Source organism: Crinia signifera, chromosome 3 (genome assembly GCF_055691185.1).
Source record: "Crinia signifera chromosome 3, ASM5569118v1, whole genome shotgun sequence".
NCBI lineage: Eukaryota > Metazoa > Chordata > Amphibia > Anura > Myobatrachidae > Crinia > Crinia signifera.
In genome coordinates, this window is record NC_139219.1 from 263,525,767 (window position 1) to 263,548,789 (window position 23,023).

At 46.1% G+C, this 23,023-nt stretch overlaps 1 protein-coding gene across 1 annotated transcript; it reads left to right on the plus strand.

The window, feature by feature from the left end:
- Nucleotides 1-16,421: 16,421 nt before the first annotated feature.
- On the plus strand, nucleotides 16,422-18,986 carry CHST2 (carbohydrate sulfotransferase 2). The gene has a single exon (XM_083177996.1). The coding sequence runs from the start codon at nucleotides 17,026-17,028 to the stop codon at nucleotides 18,292-18,294; it is 1,269 nt and encodes a 422-aa protein (XP_083034122.1). The 5' UTR covers nucleotides 16,422-17,025; the 3' UTR covers nucleotides 18,295-18,986.
- Nucleotides 18,987-23,023: the final 4,037 nt, after the last annotated feature.

Sequence of the window (23,023 nt, forward strand, 5' to 3'; positions counted from 1 at the left end):
GGGTGCAGGATGGCCTCCTGACAGTTGGGATTCTGGCGGTCATTAGACCAACGTTGGAATCCTGATTGACAGGGGCTATTTTCTCCATAGAGATAGAATAGAATCTGTGGCAAGTGCAGCCAGCTACAGAGCCCGCATCTAGTCAAAATTGTATGAAAAATCAGTCAAAATCTCAGTGTTTCCCCTACTACCGATGCGCGACCCTTGGTGTCTGTACCCTATGGATAAATAGAAAATTTTGACTATGTCATTTGTAACAGTAGTTGCTGTAATCACCCCCACCGGCAATGAGTTCAAGAATTCTAATAGTGAAGAATCCTCGGTACTTATGTAATATCTGGACTCCCGTTATGAGACCGCGTCCCCTCGCGGGGCTCGCTGCGCTCACCCCGCTTTGGGCACGGTGGCTCGCTGCGCTCGCCACACTATATAAAATCAACTCCATGCGTAGTTGGATAGTAGGGGTATGAAAAAATGGGGTGCATTTAACATGGGAGTCCAGATAATACATAAGTACCGAATCCTCTTCTTAATTCAGTACGGAATTTATTTTCCTCGAGCCTCAGTACATGCCCGCGTGTCCTAAGTATAGGCCTTTTAGTGAACAAATCATCTCCCAGTTCCATATGATTCCCAATCCTGTATTTGAACATACTAACATATCACCTCTCAACCTCTGTTTCTCCAGTGAAAACATATTCAGCCTGGTTAACCTATCTTTGATAGATTCAAGACATTTTACTATAGCTTAGTCGCCCTTCTCTGTACCTGTTCCAATTCATTTATGTCCTTTTTTAGGTGCGGTGCCCAGAACTGAACACAATATTTCAAGTGTGGTCTCACTAATGCCTTTTAAAGAGGCACTATCACATTGGCATCCCTTGAATCCTTACCACTTTTAATGCATGTCAGTGTCCGGTTTGCTTTTACTGCTGCACTTAAGCAGGGTGCACCATTACCCAATTTTTCATCTATGATGACCCCCAGCAGAATTCCCTATAATAACTACATTTAGCCTATAAGTAGCTTATTCATTTTTGTTCCCATAATGAATTACTTTAAATTTTTCAACCTTAATCTGTTTTTTCCACCTTTCCAGTTTATTTAAGTCACTTTGTAGTGTTTTCACATCCTTTCCTTAGTTAATTTCCTTACTCAATTTTGTGTCATCCGCAAATATTGCAATTTTACTCACTATGTCACTTTCTATATCATTAATGAATATATTAAACAATGTGGGTCCCAATATTGAACCTTGGGGGACTCCACTTTGGACCTTACCCCAGCTGGAATGTATGCCATTTACCACCACTCTCTGTCCCCAATTGTGCAACCAGTTTTTAATCCAATTACAAATTTTATCTCCTAACCCTAAATTAGCTAGTTTCATTAATAACCTTTTATAAGGCACCATGTCAAAAGCTTTAGCGAAATCAAGCAGTATTACATCAACAGATTTCCATAAGTCTAGCCCCCTACTGACTTCCTCATAGAAGCTAATTAAATTAGTCTAACATGATAAATTTTTGATGAACCCTTACTTATCACTTTCTCCTGTTCTAAGAAATTTTGGATACTATCTCTTATTATTCCTTCTAATATTTCCCCCACAATGGATGTAAGGCTGACCGGTCTATAATTTTCAGGGTTTGTTTTGCTACCTTTCTTCCATATTGGTACTACGTTAGCTATAGTATGCGCCAGTCCCTTGGTATCGGCCCGAGTTTATTGATTCCTTGAATATCAGATATAATGGTAGTACTATGACAGAACTCAATTATTTTAGTATCCTAGGGTGTATTTCTACTGTACTACCGTAACACTCAGCATTAAAAGTCATAAGGATATTTAAATAATAAGAATAAACATAATGGCAAATGTCTCTGATGGAAATGGATTTTATTCAGAATTTAAATATGTTCCTTATTATCCTTAACCGTTTGAGTGGCAACATCTTTGTGAGAGATATGCAAAATATCTGCTAAAAATGCCAACATTGCTCACATTTGTTATACAATGTTGTTAATAAAAAATGTTGTGTAAAACAACTTTAGGAAGCTGTAGGAAGATTTATATTTGTTTTATTTTTATTATTTAAAAAAAAAATGTTAACACAAAAAAACATGGATGCTGAGAGGAGAAGGAATACATAAAATATGTCAATGAAAATAAATATAAAACAAAATGCACATGGGCGTGCAGAGAAAGAGATTTCAGGGCCCAGTAAAAAGGGGGTTATTCTGATTCACTCGGAAAGACACAATCACTCTCTAATGGACAAAACAATGTGCACTGCAGGTGGAGCTGATGTAACATGTGCAGAGAGAGTTAGATTTGGGTGATGGGTGTACTTCAAACTGATATCTATATTACAGTGTAAAAATAAAGCAGCCAGTGTTTACCCTGCACAGAAACAATAAAACACTCAAATCTAACTCTTTCTCAGGGCCGGATTAAATGGGGCAAATGGGGTCAGTACCACTGGGCCCCCCTCTAGCTATGGCCCCCCTGTGGTTGGCATGTTTTTTTTTTGTTTTTTTTTAGCTAAAGGTTTTGTGCATGGGAGTGGGGTAGTGCTGCAGCTTCACCTATCTGACAATGATTAATGGTGCTGAGCATCGGGTGCCAAGGCACACTGACTGCACAAGTGTGCAGTGCATTACTGGGAGTTGACTAAGTCCCATGACACTTTGCACAAGAGGGCACAGGCTGAGAGGTTTGTGCTGAGCTCTGATTGCTGGAGCTCATTACATGCTTCTTAGGTCCATGGAGGACAGCAGCAGAGGCCTAGTCATGGGAGTTTTTTTAATCAGAGGCAGCAGTGAACCTGTGAGGTCTCCCACAGTCCTACAGAATAAGGTGCAGAGGGACAAACAGGCTTTTCATATGTGTATATATATATATATATATATATCAGGGACGTGCAGTCAGGGGAGGCAGGGGAGGCAGTGCCTCCCCTGTCATTAATGACAAACATAATAAAATAATATAAAGAAAATACTTATGACACATATTATGTGTCATAAGTATATGCTTTATATCATCCTATTCATTTTTACACCATGCTTTTCTTTTTTAAATTGATTTCGGAGGCACTGGGAGCAGTGCCGCCGACTATCAATGTTCAGGTTCCAGAGGAGGAGGCGGGCAGGGGGCGGGGCCAAGGAGCAGGCTGAAAAATCCCATTAAAAAAACCTGTATAGGCGGCATCTATAGCGGTGCCTCAGTGACAGGGGGTGCTTTCTGCCTATATTAGAGCACGCCCCTGTCACTGAGGCACCGCTATGATTGGTGTCACTCTGCTGCCAGTCAGCGCAGCAGAAGAAATCCAGCTGCTCCCTCCGCACCGCACACCCCCTCCACCGCCTTCCCCACACCAAGAACCTCTCTGCACCCTAGGGACCCCACCCCACCCCTCTCCTTCCCTACCCGGCGGTTGCACCCTACCGACCCCCCCCCTCTCCTTCCCTACCCGGCGGCTGCACCCTACCGACCCCGCACCGCCCCCGCCCCCCCTCTCCTTCCCTACCCGGCGGCTGCACAGACGGACACACCGGCTCCTTCCCGGCGGGTGCGTGATAGACTTTGCATGCACCTTCCTCTCCGGCCGGATCTCTGCACCCCAGCTCCGTCCACGCTCTCAACCCCGTAGACGCCATGCCCGGAGCCTGAGGGTAAGTGGTAGCCCCAGGGCAGGGACAAGGCATACGGGAGACTAAGAGGCGGGGAGGCAGTAGCTGAGGGGATGCAGGTGCCAGGCACCACATGTCTGCAAGTTTGATCCCCGCTGCTGCTGAGTGAGAGCCGGGGAGCAGTCAGTGTGGATATATGTAAGGTGCATTATGTGTGGGCATTTAATCATTTGGGGCATAAGTGTACTGTTTTGTTCTGTTGTTAAAATTATTGTCTTTGGCTGCACCCCCTCTGAGATCTATAATTGACAAATATCTCGTTTGGGGCCACTTGGGTGCTGTAGCACCAGCTTGTGCGGATTTATCCCCCTCCCCTTATCCCTAAAAACTTTCATAAGTGTACTGTGCATTATGTGTGGGCATTAATCATGTGGGGCATAAATGTACTGTCCATTATGTATGGGCATTAATCATGTGTGGGCATAAGTGTATGGTGCATTATGTGTGGGCATTAATCATGTGGGGCATAAGTGTACTGTGCATTATGTGTGGGCATTAATCATGTGGGGCAAATGTGTACGGTGCATTATGTGTATATGGGCATTAATCATGTGGGGCATAAGTGTACGGTGCATTATGTGTGGGCATTAATCATGTGGGGCAAATGTGTACTGTGCATTATGTGTGGGCATTAATCATGTGGGGCAAATGTGTACTGTGCATTATGTGTGGGCATTAATCATGTGGGGCATATGTGTACAGTGCATTATGTGTATATGGGCATTAATCATGTGGGGCATAAGTGTACTGTGCATTATGTGTATATGGGCATTAATCATGTGGGGCATATGTGTACGGTGCATTATGTGTGGGCATTAATCATGTGGGGCATATGTGTACGGTGCATTGTGTATATGGGCATTAATCATGTGGGGCATATGTGTACGGTGCATTATGTGTGGGCATTAATCATGTGGGGCATATGTGTACGGTGCATTGTGTATATGGGCATTAATCATGTGGGGCATATGTGTACGGTGCATTATGTGTGGGCATTAATCATGTGGGGAATATGTGTATGGTGCATTATGTGTATATGGGCATTAATCATGTGGGGCATAAGTGTACGGTGCATTATGTGTGGGCATTAATCATGTGGGACATATGTGTACGGTGCATTATGTGTATATGGAGGTTGAGCGCAGTGGCAGGTGCAGGATATGCAGCTGCTATGGCACCCTTGATGTTTGTAGGACCTGCTGCTCCCCTGCACCAAGTCATTCTGCTGCCAGTGCCTCACCAACCACTGTCCTCACCGCACGTCACTGATATATATATATATATATATATATATATATATATATATATATATATATATATCCCCTGCAGTTACCCATTGACCAAGTTTATACTGCCTTTACTCTGTGTTTTGACAGTGTAATATTCTCCCATGCAGTTTGCGGCCAGTAATGACAAGTGCAAGGGGGCCCCCCTGTCTAGAGTGCCCTGGGCCCCCCGAAGGCTTAATCTGGCACTGCTCTTTCTGCACATGCTACATCAGCCCCACCTGCAGTGAATATGGTTTTGTCCATTAGAGAGTAATTGTGCCTTTCCGAGGGAATCAGAATAACCCCAAAAGTCCAATCTCAGGCAGCACAGTACCATTCTGCAGGAGAGATTCATGTTACTGCAGATGCAGGAACAAGGCTTCCTAAAGTAACCTGTCCCTGCGAACTACTTAGCAAGGGTTCTGCGCATGTGCAGTTAGCGCAGGCAACCCGCTAACTGCACCGGCAGTGCAGCAAGTAGCCTATAGGCTACAATGGGCTACCGCCATCTCAGAATAGCGGTAGCCATGGGACCTGATGCAATGCTACCTGACAGCTTACTTGACATTTTCAAGTCCAGAATGTAAAATGAGAGAGAAAGTACCAACCAATCATCTTCAGTTAGAAGCCGATTGGTTGTACTCTCTCTCCAAGATACATCTCCCCTTTATAACAGCACAAAAGTAGGAAATTACAGAAACATTATATACAGTACCCAGGGGCGGGCTGGGCCGGGGGGCAGGGTGCCATGTGCCCCCCAGGCCGCTCAATCTATTGTGTGCGGGCCGCCTGTTTGTTTCTGAGGCTGCTGCAGCCAGGGCTAACCAGTCTCCGACTGGTCTTCAGAAACATGGCCGCCGGCCTCCTGCACTGAGGATGTGACGTCTAGTGCAGGAGGCCGCTCAGAGAGTGGCTTTGGACTCTCTGAGGAGCTCAGACCTCTGAGGCTGCCAGCAGCTGCTGCGCCTGTATCACACTGCAATACAGGCAGCAGCGTGGACAGCACAGAGGATTCCTTCCTGCTCCTGGTCAGCGTCCCTATAGGGATCGAAAAAGGGGCGGGGCTAACGTCCGGGGGTGCGGAGCTACATGACTGTGAAGGAGATGATGAGCTGCCAGCCTGAAGTGCCCTGAACCAGTTAAGAAAAATGTGAGTGTACTTTAACTGGTGTGGGATTGTGTACATATGTATAATCAGCGCTACTAGTGTCGGTAATTGGTGTAGACATATGTACAGGCAGCGTTACTAGTGTCGGCAACTGGTGTGAGCATATGTATAATCAGCGCTACTAGTGTCAGCAACTGATGTGGGCATGTGTACAAGCAGCGCTACTAGTGTCGGCAACTGGTGTGGGCATATGTACATGCAGCGCTACTAGCGTCGGCAACTGGTGTGGCATATGTATAATCAGCGCTACTAGTGTCGGCAACTGGTGTGGATATATGTACAGGCAGCGTTACTAGTGTCGACAACTGGTGTGGGCATATGTATAATCAGCGCTACTAGTGTCGTCAACTGGTGTGGGCATATGTACAGGCAGCTTTACTAGTGTCGGCAACTGGTGTGGGCAAATATATAATCAGTGCTACTAGTGTCAGCAACTGGTGTGGACATATGTACAGGCAGCGTTACTAGTGTCGGCAACTGGTGTGGACATATGTACAGGCAGCGTTACTAGTGTCGGCAACTGGTGGGGGCATATGTATAGGCAGCACTACTGCTGTTGCGTCTGGTGTTGGTGTGGGTGTTACGTATAAGCAGCACTACTACTGTCAGAAACTGGTGCGGTTGTTATGTATAGGCAACGCTACTATTGTCGGCAACTGGTGTGGTTGTTATGTATAGGCAACGCTACTATTGTCGGAAACTGGTGTGGGTGTTACGTATAAGCAGTGCTACTACTGTCGGCAACTGATGTGGACGTTATGTACAATATAAGTTGCGCTGCTACTGTCGGTAACTGTGTGCGATATATATATATATAGCGCTACTACTGTCGGTAACCCTGGGCCATTATCTAGTCATATGCAGGTGTACTCGGGGCATTGCGTGGAGCATAATGTGTGTCGTAATATCATATGGGCATTATGGTGTGCGGCATATTGTGTAAGGGGCATTCTGCTGTGTGGCATAATACATAATGGGCATTACTGTGTGTGGTATAATGTGTTATGGGCATTACGATGTTATTAGTACTTTTATAGGGCCACAACTCTTCCCCATGAAGTATTGCTCCTACATTTTTTATAGGAAATATAATCTTTTTTTGGTACTCTTTACCTAGAACGGCGCCAGCGATTGAAATCGCGGTCGTCGTGGGTAAAAATCGCGGTAATCGCGGGCATCGCGGGTAAATCGGGATGACCGCGATGCCCGCGATGACCGCGATCACCGCGATTTTCCCATAGGGAACAATGTTAAAACGGCAGATTGACCGCGATTTTACTGTTAAATGCCTCAATGGACCCGATTTGGGGCCAAAAAGGCCAAATTAACCCTTAAATGTCCCCCCAAATTTTTAACGCCACCCCACGATCCACGCCAACCCGAAGCGTGGCGAGCGCAGCGAGCCCGCGAGGGGCGGCGGTACGCGTCCTCCGACCTTTTCATGCCCTACTATCCACTAGGGCGTGGTGTGAGAATATAATAGTGTGGCGAGCGCAGCGAGCCACCGAGCCCGAAGCGTGGCGAGCGCAGCGAGCCCCGCAAGGGGACGCGGATACCTTCACAGGTAGACGCGTCCCCTCGCGGGCTTCACAGGTGTCCGCCTCGCCACGGACACCTGTGAAGGCCGCGAGGGGACGCGCATAACTGTGAAGGTATCCGCGTCCCCTCGCGGGGCTCGCTGCGCTCGCCACGCTTCGGGCTCGGTGGCTCGCCACACTATTATATTCTCACACCACGCCCTAGTGGATAGTAGGGCATGAAAAGGTCGGAGGACGCGTACCGCCGCCCCTCGCGGGCTCGCTGCGCTCGCCACGCTTCGGGTTGGCGTGGATCGTGGGGTGGCGTTAAAAATTTGGGGGGACATTTAAGGGTTAATGGGCTCTGTGGCCCATTTAACATTGATTCCTATGGCCAAATCGGGTGGATTGAGGCATTTAACAGTAAAATCGGGTCCATCGCGCCTTTTAACATTGATTCCTATGGGAAATCGGGAGCATCGCGTCGTGGGCATCGCGGGTACATTTATGGCCGGCCGCGACGCGACCGACACGATTTTCATGTTTAACATTGGTTTCAATGGGAAATCGCGGGCATCGCGTCGGTCGCGTCGCGGCCATACATAAATGTACCCGCGATGCCCGCGACGGGCGCCCTTCTAGGTAAAGAGTACCCTTTTTTTATACAACATGTTTTTTAACAAAATTGTATAACAATTGTGAGCGACGCTGGCATTTTTAGCAGATATTTTGTAATCTCTCACAAAGATGTTGCCAGTCAAAGGGTTAAGGATAAAAAGAAACATATTTAAATTCTGAATAAAACCATTACCATCAGAGACATTTTCCATTATGTTTATTCTTATTTTTAAAATATCCTTATGACTTTTAACGTTTAGTGTTACAGTAGTAACCAGGATTTGTATACTGCTCATCTGATCTTTCAATGCATATTCGATTCGGACACTGCCCTCTGCTGACAATACTAACTTACTGCGATTTACTCATCTCAAACTGAGGGTGACATTTAATAGGATGCGATTTTTAGTAAGGTTCTGAAATTGCACCATATCACCTGTTTTCAAGTTGCAAATTTTTTGAAGAAATATATTATTTAATGTAATTTAGTCATGAAAAATGCAATGTGATGCAATAAAGTGCAATTTTTTCATGCAAATTAATGCATATGTGCATTTCGTGGAAAAAAAACAAAAGAAAAAATGGCGTGGAGGTCCCCCTCCTGAGCCCCCAGGCTCAAAGAACAGTTCCTGGTTTTAGGAGGAACTGAAACTGAGGATTTCTGAAACCAGCACCAGGCTCAAGGGCCGTTTCTGGTTCCCAAAATATGGGGAACAAAATGAGTAGGGGTCCCCTGTATTTTGGCAACCAGCACTGGGACCAAACAGCCAACAGGGTAATGCCACAGCTGGGGGAAAATTTTCATGGAAGTTCCCCCCGGCCAAAGCATTCATCCGTGTGGCTTATCAACTCAGGCAGGGATCCTGGAGGAGTGGGGACTTCCCCAATAAAGGGGTATCCCGCCTCCAGAGTTAACCCTGCCCAGGCTGAAGCCTGGGGATGTCACTGGTGCCCCAGGGGTGTGGGCACTGGGCTGATGGTTGTGTAGAAATAGATAAAACTATTTTACAATATTGGTGAACCACAAGTCCCAGCATGCGTGGCATTAAAGAGTCCACTGGGTCTTGTAGTTCTACAGAAATGGAAATAGTTGAAAAAAACACACACACATAAGAAAAGTAAAGTTTTATTACAAGCTACAATCACACATACAATAGGTACCTATAGGGTCCACCATCGGTCGGTCCTCTTCTCCAGTAGTATACATGGGTACCTGCTGAAAGAAGAAAGAAATTATACTCGCATGCATTCAGGTGCCGAACGCTCTGGCTCCATGTACCCACAGCTGCATACAAAATGAGATTGTTTACAATCTCGGCTCCTCCTACATAAAGGGGGGGGGGGGGTTAGGCCTGCCCTTCAGCCAATCAGGAGCAGCCATTGGCTGTGGGGGGCCCATTAATACCCCGCATGCCGGGACTTGTGGTTCACCAAGTCCCAGCATGTGAGGGAGGCCTGTTGGGACTTGTAGTTCGACTGTAAAAAGCTATTTTTAAAAAACTTTATTTTACACGTATCCAGCACCTAGGGACACCAGGGACAGCCCCGGGCTTCAGCCATGGACGGGTGAAGCCTGGGGCGGACCACTTTATTGAGGGTGTCCAGAATCTCCCAGGTACCCCGTCCAGGGCTGGCCAGCGACGGTGAGCATGGTACGGCCGGGGGACCTTATGTAAAAAGTGTCCCTCAGTTGTGGCATGACACTGCGGGCTGTTGGACACAGATGCTGGTTCCAAAATATGGGGGAACCCCAGTTTTTTTCCCCAGTACTTTTGGAACCAGGTCGAGCTCAATGAGCTACTTACTAAATACCTCATACTTTGATGTCTAAAAAAAAATCGCACATGTCTAAAAAAATCGCACATTATCATTATTACAAATCACACATGTCTAAAAATCGCACACTTTCGTTTCTAAAAATCGCACTTTTTCCTTATTGAAAAATCACACTTTTTCCTTATTAAAAATTGCACTAAATTGCATGTGATTTAGTGCGATTTTAAAACATGACTAAAAATCACCCCAATTACATTTCGCCCAAGGACCGGTTCTTTGAGCCCGGGGCTGGTTATGCTCAGGAGGGGGGATCCCACACTGTTTTTTATTTTATTTTTTACTTCTACACATTTGTTTTGGACAGAACCATGCATAGATCGCACTGCTCTGTGCATGATTCTGTCAAACTTGGCATGTTCAACTTGGTCTATTTGTTTTGCAATTTTTGGTAACATTTAAATATGCATTCTTTTAAATTTGCGAGTTGTATACTTTAAAATGAGAAAACATCTGGATGCGAATTGAAGTATGAGAAAAAATTGACAGGTCAATATGTGCGATTCTCACGGCACAAAGTGCAATTCGCATCCTATTAAATGTGCGATTATCAGGAGACGTGAAAATTCAGCTGTTTTTTTACTAATAATCGCGAAAGTCTAAATATCTCCTCCTATTGAATGTCACCCTGAATCTCTTCAACAATATAAATTATACAACTGCTTCCACGCCAAGAGCAGGATGTACTAACCTTCTTTCTAAACATCACATTGATTGTAAGTAAGATTAGCGGCTTTTGAGGAGCACAGTAGCAATACCTAGGGGGGTATTCAATGCTGCAGCGAGCGGCCGGCGAGGGGGTTAAACAGAGAGGATTGCAGAAAACCAGCGATCCTCGCTGTTTAAACCCCTGCGCCGACCGCTCTATTCAACGTTCTCGGGAAATCCTCGCCGTGACAGGACGGCGAGAATTCCCCAAAACCGCGAGACCCGCGGCTACTGCAGAAAACTCGCAGTTTTTAGCCGCGAGTCTCGCTGCTTCTGGAGCCACATACGGCAATTCCCCCTCGCTCAAAAAACGGAGCGAGGGGGAATTGGCGTATGCGGAGGGTGTGTTGAATGCTGTCAGGGTGAGTGGTGACAGCGAGCAGGAAGACCTGCTCGCTGTCACCACTCGCAAACAGCATTGAATACCTGCCCTAGTGTTGCATTTTATATTGTTTCTAATCACATATGTACTAACACAGGACAGCTCTCCCCATAAGAGCTATTATTTGCGATCGCATTGGTGACTGGAATTCCAGGTTTATGAGCTGGGAGTCAGTATGCACATGTGCAGAGTGATGCTGCTACCACAGGTGGTGAACGCTATAGCTGGTGTTACCCTCCATATCAGGGAGCATTTCAAATGCGTCAAAAACTCTGAAAACTGTGTTTTTATCACATTTCTGAAGAACCTACAGTATAAACTCCACGGTAATAGGGTCCTTAACCCCAGAATGTGAGGCAATACTGCTACCTCGAGTCTACAGTTTATACAAGCCGCATAAACCAACCATCCTGCTTGCCGTACTGTACCAGAAAATCATGCATGCATGACTCCATGCTCAAAATTGACATCACTATCCGTTACTTGCAAGAATTTTTTTAACTGTTGCCACCAAATGCGGCCTAAACAACGTCAACAATAATACAGTATTATTCTGTTTATAGCCTGAATAAGCAACTTTCACAACTTCAGCACCTTCTGCACTATATCTCCTACATAGCTCACGTGTCATGTCCAGTAACAACTATTACTATACTATGCCCATTAATTCTGCACATTTTATCTACGTCTCATGATCTCGTAGTCACCACTTCATTAATCTTTATGACTGCTCCCAGCATGGCCCATTCCCTCTATCATATTAAACTCCATCGTGGCAGTTAAAATCCCAGACAATCCCAGAAATAAAGCCTGTGTTATACATATGCTAATATACAGCCCTTAGGACATGTGAGAAAACAGTGCACATGATAATTGCTACAATTACATTGTGTTTCATCTGTATCTCCAGTTTTATACGGCCACATGGGAGTTGATTCGTGTACACTGTTTGTAGTCTTGCCATCTTCTGCTACATCTTCATTAACTAATAAAAGTAAGCCAGTTGTTACCGGGTATAAATTAATAGCTAATATTAAAACTAGCAAACTTGAAGAGTTGTGTAACTCAAAGGTCTATTTATGTACAATTACTGAAATGGTCCGTTGAATATTATTCCTTATTGCCACTACTGACAGTGGAAAGAGGTGAAGGTCCTTTGTTTTTATTTTTGTCTTTCAATAAACTCAGAGTAGAGCAATGCATCCAATAACAATCTCTCCCGACAAAAGTCATCACCGGTGTTTCATAACCTCAGTCTTAAAGGCAAACCACCAGTCCAGGTTTTAAGGCTTCCTTGCTTGAGTACATATGGTTCAATCAAAATTACTGATGTACTAATTCAAGTGCTCAAGTATATGCAGGGTGGTTCCAGGGCCGATAACAGAAAACTTGGGTGCCTGTATACTAATACCCCACCCCCCACTTACATATAATGCCCACTTTAGTGCTCACTCACCACACTGGCTGGGTTTTGCTGCTGCTGGTCACTTTTAATTGAGGATAGCGGAGCACAGGCTTCTCCCACCCCTCCGGCGGCCATTTCAGATATGTTGCCAGCTGGTGAGCCAATCGGTGTATCACTCATCATTATTAGCTGTTGTACAGTGCACAAACGCTACTTCCAAGATCAGATTTATTACATTTATCCTCCTTTAGTGACTAAACTGCAACCTGATTTGTATGACATTACATTTAAAAGTATAATTAATTATTGCTACTGAGGAAAATCAGAACGTTTGTGTCAGTGGGCGGGATCCAGGAAACATCTCATTTGCATCCCGCCACTCTCCGCATGCATATCAGCATTTCGTAGCACCTCATGCATTAAGAATATATTTAAAAAAAAACAGCTCTGGTGGTAAGAGCTGCGATGATAGAACTTCTGGGATTAGGACCTGGGGTCCTATATGTGCACGTATTAGATGCAAACCTTCCATCCATCCTGATTACAGTGGGACAGTCTCACTAATTGAACACTGTCCTACTGTCCCATCCATGGGTCGCATTGTCAGTTGGGAGAGCTGGTGATCACTAATTAGCTGCTGTGTGCATCTATCAATGCATGAAGGGGAGACGGGGGCGGCCTAACTGGGCACATCCCCAAATTATGAAAATGGGGAAAGGGGATGTAATGTTCGGCCACACTCCTAAATCAGAGCCCCCAAGCTCACCCCCACCAAAGGCCCGCTTACTTTTTTGCCACGGCTGCTTGGTCTCTCTTATGAAGCGTATAAAGTTGGCAGATATGCAGATGATGTTGCGTTGCGTGATGCAAAGGGTGCTGGGAGGTATCTGGGGCTTGGTGCATACAAAGCATTTTCTTAGGTTTGGCCGCATATTTTAGCTTCCTGCATCTCGCCCAGTAGGAGTTTGACAACTCTTCATTGCTGACTGCAGGTAAATTAATGAAAATTTCTCCTGTGTTACAAAGTATTTTATGTGTATTTTATTATTGAAATAACTCTTTCAGGATGGGGGAATCATTGTTATATAAATATAGTTAATGCCCCAAAGAAAATACTTTGTAATATGAATCTGGCAATGCACAGCAAAGCAATTCACTGCTGGTCTATAAATCTGTTGATACAAGAAGAAATAAAGAACTACAAGTGCAGCTACAACTGCTGTACGGGGAGTGTGGAAAGCCCCCAAATAAACAAAAATAAACACTTGGGTTTGACTGAAGAATGGACACTACCTAAGGCCTATAAATCTGTGCAAGAAGTTCACACAATTCCACTGTTTCTGCCAACATTACATCTATTTTGGAAGAAAAAGGATATCCTGGGGTAATGTCAGCTTTTGTAGCAGTAGATTTATGATATAAAGCAGGGACACTGTACAGCCGTGGTGGCCACCTCTAGCTCCCCCAAAGGGCATTTGTCAATCGCAGTATAATCGCATTGTATGTGCAGTCTACATATGACTCAGGTTTGTGAACATTAGCATTGCGTTCACAAGTGATTTAGGCCCATAGTTTAATATTGGCAATATTTTATAATACAGCAGAACAACTGCTAGAACCTCACTGAGCTGCTGTGAGTAGGCCTGAATGAGGGCCTCTGTAGGGCCGGATTTCAGGGTTTCGGCCACACCAAGGCACCCCATTATTGCCCGCCCCCATACTCACAAGAGAGAGAGAGAGAGAAAGAGAGATGCCTTCTTTCTTCTCCGGGTGAGCGGTAGCCTTAAGCTGTATGCATGACTTCCGCCTCCCCCGGGACTTCCAGACATCTTCTGTCTTCAGGACCTGTTCATCTCTCCTCCTCTGGCGATGGACTGCCTCTCCGGCCTTGCGCTGGCTAATATTAGGGGAGGCAGCAGCCAAGCAAAAGGAGCTCAATGGCCACCGTCCACCAAATGAAGAAAGATGACACTGTTGAAGCTCCGGATGGGTGAATGTTCAGGAGTTCTAGCTGGTGTGCCACTCCCATGCCCGTGCCTCACGGACCTAATGGAAAATCCAACACTGAGCCTTGGTCTGTGGTTAGCAAAGGAATATTGTAATTAGTCAACGCTTTTACAGTACATATATCACCTTTTCAACATCCATAGCTGAACAAATGTAACAATATCCTGTGTTAGCAATTAACTGCCCATGCATACAAGTCCTGTGTTACTAGTTTCAAATGCCCACATAAATAGGCAACCCCCTGTTTCTGTATTAGCATTTTACTCATATTCTCATTGCAGCAGGTCGTCCTGCAGTGACATATACAGCAAAGCAGCCACTGCCTGCTGGGGTCTCAGAGTGACCAGGCTCATCGGCAGGGTATACACAGTAAAGGTTAACATGCAGTGGGTCGACCACTAAAGGTCAACCTAAGCCATGTCGATTTTCAATGGTCGTCCCAATGCATGTCAACATTAAGTTGGTTGACACAATGACCCATACCTATCAGCAGGTTGGCTCTCAAAAATGTTAACTGCAGCAGACAGCATAATCAATGTAAAGGTGCCCACACACGCACCGATCCCGGCGTGCGTTGTGGGCTTAACTAGCACACATAGCATCGCATTGTATGCCTTGTGCATACGATGTGCATGCGATGCGATGCTATGCTAGAAAAAGCTAGTACAAAAAGTATGTGCAGCACATACTTTTTGTATTGTGCGATGAGGTGCCGCGGGAGCGCGCACCCCATCGTATAGCATCGCACCGCCGGGATCGGTGCGTGTGTGGGCACCTTAAGAGCTTTGAAGCTAGCAACACTATCGTACAGGGATTACAATCAGCAAAAGATAGTATCACGAAGTGAAAGGAGTAAAGCACCAGCCCAGAGACAGATTAATCATCATGTACAAAACAGTGTTGAAATGTGTTCACAAATAAAAAAAACTCATAGACATGGAGGCAGGACGGCCACATCGCGCCACCCCCCCCCCCCGTGGAGCCGGTGAGCGTCGGCGCCCCCCTTGCTCCAGGGGGGGGTTGTGCGCGCGATGTGGCTGCCCGGCCGCCGTGCTGCTCCGGGCGAGGGTTATGGGGAGTGCGATGGTGCCGGCGCACTGCTCGGGGGGTGGAGGTTCCGCTTTGCGCTCACCGTGCTGCCTGGGGGGGGGGGGGGGGGCGGGTTGCCGTGTTGCTCGGGGGGGGGGGGGGGTCTGCGATGTGGCCGCCCTGCCTCCGTGGCTATGCTGCTCACTCCGGCTCTCCTCTGCTGCTGCGGTACCTTTCCTGCTGCTGCTGGACTGCAGCTCACTACCGCCCTCCAGTGGCCGGCACCCAAGGCAAATGCCTAAACCTGCTTAGTGGTGGCGCCGGCCCTGCATGGAGGCATTATGTTTCAATCCAGCCTTGTATTTCTATCTATATCCTAATGTTTTTTTCTATGATAGCCAGCCCCAGCCCTCCTACAACCATTTTCCAGAAAAATAGCAGCTGGTTATTTTCACATCCCCCCAAGTAGGTTTACACCCTAATATGAGGAACTAAATTGCAGCACACACCTGCAGCAATCTTACCCGTTTAGCCATAGGCCCCCAAGCCACAAAGCAAATCTGTCACCATATCTTTTACTGTGTTCTCCTAAAAAAACAGTGTACAGTAGGTGAATTGCAATGTATGCAGAGCAGAAATTACTCAGCACCATCACACATCAGCCTGGCCTGGGTGAGGGGGGAGTGGAAGGCGCGCTCAGCATCCAGTGGGAACTCAGAGACCCCGCCCCCTCTTCCCAATCCTATGCATAAGCAGTGGCAGCAGCAGGGGCAGTGGGAGCGGGCTACCTATACATACACGGGCTGGGGGCGTGTCCTGTGGAGTGGCAGCCGGCTCCTCCAGTCAGGCAGAAGATGGGATATAAGCAAGCATCGATATCTCCATACTGTGCTGCTGAGCAGAAGAGGAGCATCGCTGAACTGGCTCTGTCTGCATTCTCCCATCAGAAGCAGCAGCAGCAGCAGCAGCAGCAGGCTCAGCCATCACCCGGACGGAGGCGGGTGTTTGCTTCCTTTAAAAAGCTTTAATGCTCAGTCCTGATTTGGGCAGCAGCAGTAGTCCCGTGCATGCATGCAGTGATCCGGACACCCGGCGGCGGGCGATGCTATGCTACATTGCTGCAGTGTGAGCCAAAGACGATCCGGGAGAAGTTTGCGCTGCTCCCGCCCCGACCCCCCTGCAGCTGCCTCCGAATGAGCCCTGCACGGCGGTGAGATGCTGCTGCCGGCCGCCGGGGAGGGCAGAGGCTGCTGCAGCTGGGCTGTGCGATGCGGTGCAGCGGCGTGGGCTCCGGGGAAGCGGCCCCCAACCTGATCCCAGAAGTTTTCTGATCGCCCGCCGCAGCCGCCGGGTCCCCCTCTCCGGACAGACCGCTCTCCGCTGCTGCCTTCCCCCAGGATGAAGGTGTTCCGCAGGAAGGCGCTGCTGCTGTGCCTGGGCTACGTGCTGCTGCTGGTGCTCACCATGCTCAACCTCCTGGACAAGTGGCACAAGGAGCCGCAGCAGTGCAGCGAGCAGGGGCGCTACACCCCGTACCAGGCGCGCTCGGACCTCCGCTACCTCTACCGGCCCTCTCCCCCCCGCAAGCGGCAGCTGGTCTACGTCTTCACCACCTGGAGGTCCGGCTCCTCTTTTTTCGGGGAGCTCTTCAACCAGAATCCGGACGTTTTCTTCTTGTACGAGCCGGTGTGGCACGTGTGGCAGAAGCTGTACCCTGGGGATGCCATGTCGCTCCAGGGGGCCGCCCGGGACCTCCTCAGCGCCCTCTACCGGTGTGACCTGTCTGCCCTGCAGCTCTACAACACGGCCGGGGCCAAGAACATCAGCACATTGGGTATCTTCGGGGCCTCCACCAACAAGGTCATCTGCTCCTCCCCTCTGTGCTCGGCCTACAAGAAGGAGGTGGTGGGGCTGGTGGACGATAAGGTTTGTAAGAAGTGCCCTCCACAGAGCCTGGCTCTCCTGGAGGAAGAGTGCCACAAGTACAACACCATTGTCATCAAGGGGGTGAGGATCTTTGACATCAACGTTCTAGCCCCACTCATGGTGGACCCATCCCTGGACCTGAAGGTCATTCATTTGGTCAGGGACCCCAGGGCAGTGGCCAACTCCAGGATTAAGTCTAGGCATGGACTGATCCGGGAGAGCCTACAGGTGGTTCGCAGTAGGGACCCCCGGATTCGCAGAGTTCCCTTTATAGACCCTGGGCATAAACTCAACAAGAAAGATGGTTCGGATTACCATGCTATTGGTGCCATGGAGGTGATCTGCAGCAGCATGGGCAAGACTCTGAGGACTGCTCTAAACCCACCCAGCTGGCTGAAAGGTAACTACATGGTAGTTAGGTATGAGGACTTGGTGGTGGATCCCATTAAGACCCTGAGGCAGGTGTATGGGTTTGTGAACCTCTCAGTGAGTCCTGAGATAGAGAAGTTCTCACTGAACATGACTAGTGGTTCGGGCTACTCCTCTAAACCCTTTGTGGTGTCTGCCCGCAATGCCACCCAGGCTGTTAGTGCTTGGAGGACATTACTGACTTTCCTGCAGATAAAGCAGGTAGAAGAATACTGTCAGGTACCAATGGAACTCTTAGGTTACCAAACAGTGGGAAGTCAAGAAGAAGTAAAAGACCTTAGCAAGACATTGCTTAAGAAGCCCATGTTGTGAGGACAATCTCTTGGGTTGGTCGACATGTTGCCTGCAAAACTAAACTTCTCATCTACTGTACCAAATTTTTCCAAGTGTTACTCTGGATTGTATCCTGGTAAACCCATCTGTCCTACTTGATATGACCTGACAACTTACTGTATCCATGCAAAGCATAAAATCTGTGGGCATTTTAAGGTACTTTTGCTTGCAATGTAGTTAACTTATTCTGAGACACTATGACAGGTCATGTTGAGGATAACCATACTGCAGGGCAGGTGATTTAATCAATCAGTGGCTTAGCATTCTCGCTCCCGCACCAGATGGTCAGAAAGATTTATCCTTTATAGTGGGCCTTAAGGAATGTTTGAATTTTATTGTTTGGGATCCATAAAATGACCCTCTGATCCATTAATGACGATTACCTTTTGGCAGCCAAACATTTGCACTATTTCGAGTAGCTGATAAGAAATAAGGTGGCTTAAAATTGAATCATGTTTATACTGTTTCACTTTGTTGATATAGTTTTCAGATCTCATTGGCTACAGCTTCTCTGTTAAAATGTTGTTGACAAACATGACTGGAGAAAAAAAATCCTTCACACTTCCCATGGCATGCTTATTGCAGTGGCCCATTAATACTGTACAGAGTACCCATTGGGAGAAACGGTAAATGTTAAAGTGCTGTTAATAAAAACCAAAATAATAAGTTAATTTAATTTGGTTGAGTCTTTTATTTCATTGTATATTGAGATGTGTCAAAGTTGCATGAAGCTGAACCACGCTGTACTAAATCTATTTTACAGGTTTATTTAAAAAAGAAAAAAAAAAACCTTGCTGTGTAAACATCCATCCGGATTACATTGAATATTAATGATCAAGGATTTCAAACACTAACTCCTTTTTCTTCTCAGTTATAAAAGTCTGTAATTGTTTGAAGCCCCCTGACACCCCCCCCCCCCCCCCCACACACACAATCCTCCCTTCTTTTGCAAGTGATGTCCGTAGGGACTATAATACTGTGTAACAATGTAACGCCCCTTACAAAAGAGTGACATTTTATTCATGCAACAAAACTCATGCATGTATTTTGCTAGTTAACCCTTTCAGTGCCGACATCTGTGAGGTGTTCAAAATATCAGCCAAAAATCCCAGCATCGCTCACATTTAATATATTTTTATTTATTTCACTTCATATATAAGGTAATCATTACAGGTCATTATGATGATTAAAAATGTTTGGCAAGTTTCACACCTATTTTGACAAGTTCACTTGGCACTCAAAGGATTAAACATTAATCCCTTTTTTTGTTTGTTTTGGATTGTTAATTTGATGCAGTGTATTATGTTAGTGGTCACAATTTTAATGACTTGTTTTTTTTTCTTCTTATTATTTGGTACAGTATTCCAATGTAGTAACTAATAAAGTATGTACAGTCTTAAGATGCTAATCAACCATGGCATGCATTACTACAGATTTGTTTTAATTGAGTTGTCCTGTCATTGGGATGTGATGGATTTCTCTAGAAATCTGACACTGTGCAGTGAGCAATGTCTGGCTTGTGCTATAAATGAATGAACAGAGCTGTTATTATACTCAATGTCATGTCCACCTGGATAGTGCTTTATATGTATTCGGTCTGTTATACAGGATGCTTCTGGTTATTCCTAAATATACTTTTAATATTCCTATAACATGGCTAATTACAATGATAAAATGTGCCACCTCATCCACTGCATTGCCCCTGTCCTTCCGCTTCAATGTGACTGGAGATCAGTTTCCCAACTTTGGTCCTCAATGCATATCAACAGCCATGTTTTATTGACATCCATGATGGAGCACAGATGGTTAAATTAAAATACCCAAGGTACTATCTAAATCAGTGACTGAGAACCTTGGCACTCCAGCTGAACTAAACATCCCAGCATGCCCAGCAATAGTTTTTGCATGGCCAAATAGCAAAACTGTTGCTGGGATTTTATAGTTAAACAACAGCAGGAGTGCCAAGGTTCTCTATCACTGATCTAAATTGTCTATGCTCAAGTATGCTATATTTAAAACCTGTACTGTTAGTTTACCTTTCTGGCACATGAGGGCATATGTACGAATTAATGTACGAATTAATGTATCTTTTTCCGCATTATCGCTGTGAAGCAGGTACACATGACTGCTAAATGTATTAATAGGTCTGGTGCTGATAAGGTAGTGTGGTATCGCACCTCACTGTTTTTTTACCGGCACCCGCTGTTGTACTGTATCATTCCCAACAGCTCATGAGTCTTCAGTACTGATGCATGCGCAGTCTGAAGGTGCCCACAGATGCTACAATTGTACTGTGCTATGCGTTTTTGACTGTACAATGGTTCTATACAATTTTTCTTCCAGCTTGCGATGCAATGTGCACTTGGATGCATGCGATGCGATGAACCCATGTTTGTAATGTTACATTTCAGATGTAGTCTAAAAAGTACGTGCAGCACGTACTTTTTTAGACCTACAATATCGGGCCCCCGGGAACGGGCATCGCATCGCACAAGCCCATAAACACCATCCAATAATTGTACATAAGATGCGTTTTGTGCTTAAAAAGTACAAAACGCATTTGATTATTGTAGCCTCTCTGGGCACCTTGAGTCAATCTCCTGGGGCAACACCGTCTGAGTCCTGGCACATGCACAGATGCTTTGTAAGTCTAAATAAAGCTGTGTTAAAACCACACAAAAGTAAACTTTGGGCAAGGAGCCGTAACGCCAGGCAGAGCCTGGCGACGAGGCCAAAGAAGTGATATAATCCAGCAGATGATACATTTGGGTAAGTACAAAAGGGCGATAGTGCTAAGTCTAATTTGTTAGCGCTGAAAATGCTATGTGCTAACCGGTAAAGGCTGCTTCATACATTAAATGGAAGCGGTAAATGCCAAACTTCATACATCTGCCTCATGGTTTGGAACACAGCTATAGAAGGTTTTGTTTGATAATCATGTCTCCGAATTATAGACGATTATGTATGTAGTATGTATGCATACTGTCATATCTTTCATGTGGTTTCTGTTTGAAAGATAATGGGCCAGATGCCATAAGCTTCAAAAGGGATAAAATGGAGAGTGATAAACAGCCACCCAATCAGATCCTGCTTGACATTTTTCAAACCGTCTGTGACATGGCAGGTAGGAGCTGATTGGCTGTTTATCACTCTCCATTTTATCATTTTTTAAGCTTAGTGCATCTGGCCCCCTATCTGAAGCCGTAATAGCTACTGGCATAGTTTTTGCTATATAACCCAATGGTTTCCAAACTTTTCTGAATCATGGCACCCTAGAGAATCAGAATTTTTTTCACGGTACTCCTAGGCCATAGAACAAAAGAACATATAAACACAATCTACCTATTTTTTTTTTACATGTCATCTTTCGGTTCAGTTACATGGTGAGGGAGAATATTTGTTTGTTTGTCCACATATTTTATAATTGGCAGCCACCAGCACTGGTTTTGTCTATCACATTGACCATAAATAATTTTAATTGGTCCTGGACCACCAACCCATGGCACCCCTATAAGTGTCCTGAGCAGTGGTGGTACAGCGTACTGCTGAAACATTGTGCTAGTACCCTGTACCTCCATAACAAATGACCTGGAAGCACTCACTGCACATGCGGAATTGTTGGGGGGTGGGGGGGGGGGATTGCATTCAGGGAAGACGTCAGAGCTGGCCCCCACTACCCATAACCCCACGGTGGCTGGCTCTGTACAGTGCACGCTGTCAGGGGAGCATCTGAGAGAACAGAGAGTGGGCAGCCAGCACTTCTCTTCCCTGAGGCTGGCCCCGCCCACCACACTGAGGGCTCCATGCATAGCCCTACTCTCCCTGCAGTATGCTGTCTGCCCCCATCACACTGCCACAAGGCCTGCTGTCTGCACATGCATGGAAGAAGAAACAATGTTGGATGAGTGCTGTATGTACTGAGAGAGGGGGGGATGTGCATAATGTGGTACTACTGGGTGTAATATGGGGATAGGGGGTGCTGTGTATAATGTGCTATAGTGCTCTGTGTACTTGAGGGAGGGGTGCTGTGTATAATGTGTAACTGGGTATAATATGGGGTTGGGGAATGCTGTGTGCAATATGGTAAAGTGCTCTGTACTGGATGTTAAATGGGGGATACGGGGCTGTGGATATAATGTGCTGGGTGTAATATGGGGATGGGGGCTGTGTATAATGTACTCTGTGTACTAGATGTTATATGATGGGGGTATGGTGGCTGTGTATAATGTCCTGTGGGGGAGAGGGTAAGTATACTGGTCACATGTATTGGGTGTGATATGGGGAAAGGGGCTGTCTAATGTAACATAACAGTGGTGCGTGTACTGGTATATGTACGTTTGTGTGTACATATAGGAAGAGGGTCTATTTTCTCAGATGTCCTGGGATATAGTCCCAAAACTCAACATTTAGGGGTTAAATAATTAACAGGTTAAGGGGCTGTAAATGTGGTTGTGCCCCTTTTTTCATGTAGCCACTCCCCCTTGTCATATGGCCACACCCATTTTCATTGCACACACTACCGCTAAGACATTTTTTGTACTTTCAAGACTGGTCCCGAGGTACCCTAGAGCGCTACGGCACACCGTTTGGGAACCAATGCCTTAACCTATAATGATTGACTCCTGAGTGGTGTCTCCTTTTATATTTATACATTATCTAGATTAGTCTTTACCTCTTTATGTTCTTGGTTTTCGATTGGCTCATGTTT

Coding starts and splice junctions, on each gene's coding strand:
- CHST2 (XM_083177996.1), top strand. CDS start 17,026: ATGAAGGTGTTCCGCAGGAAGGCGCTGCTGCTGTGCCTGGGCTACGTG.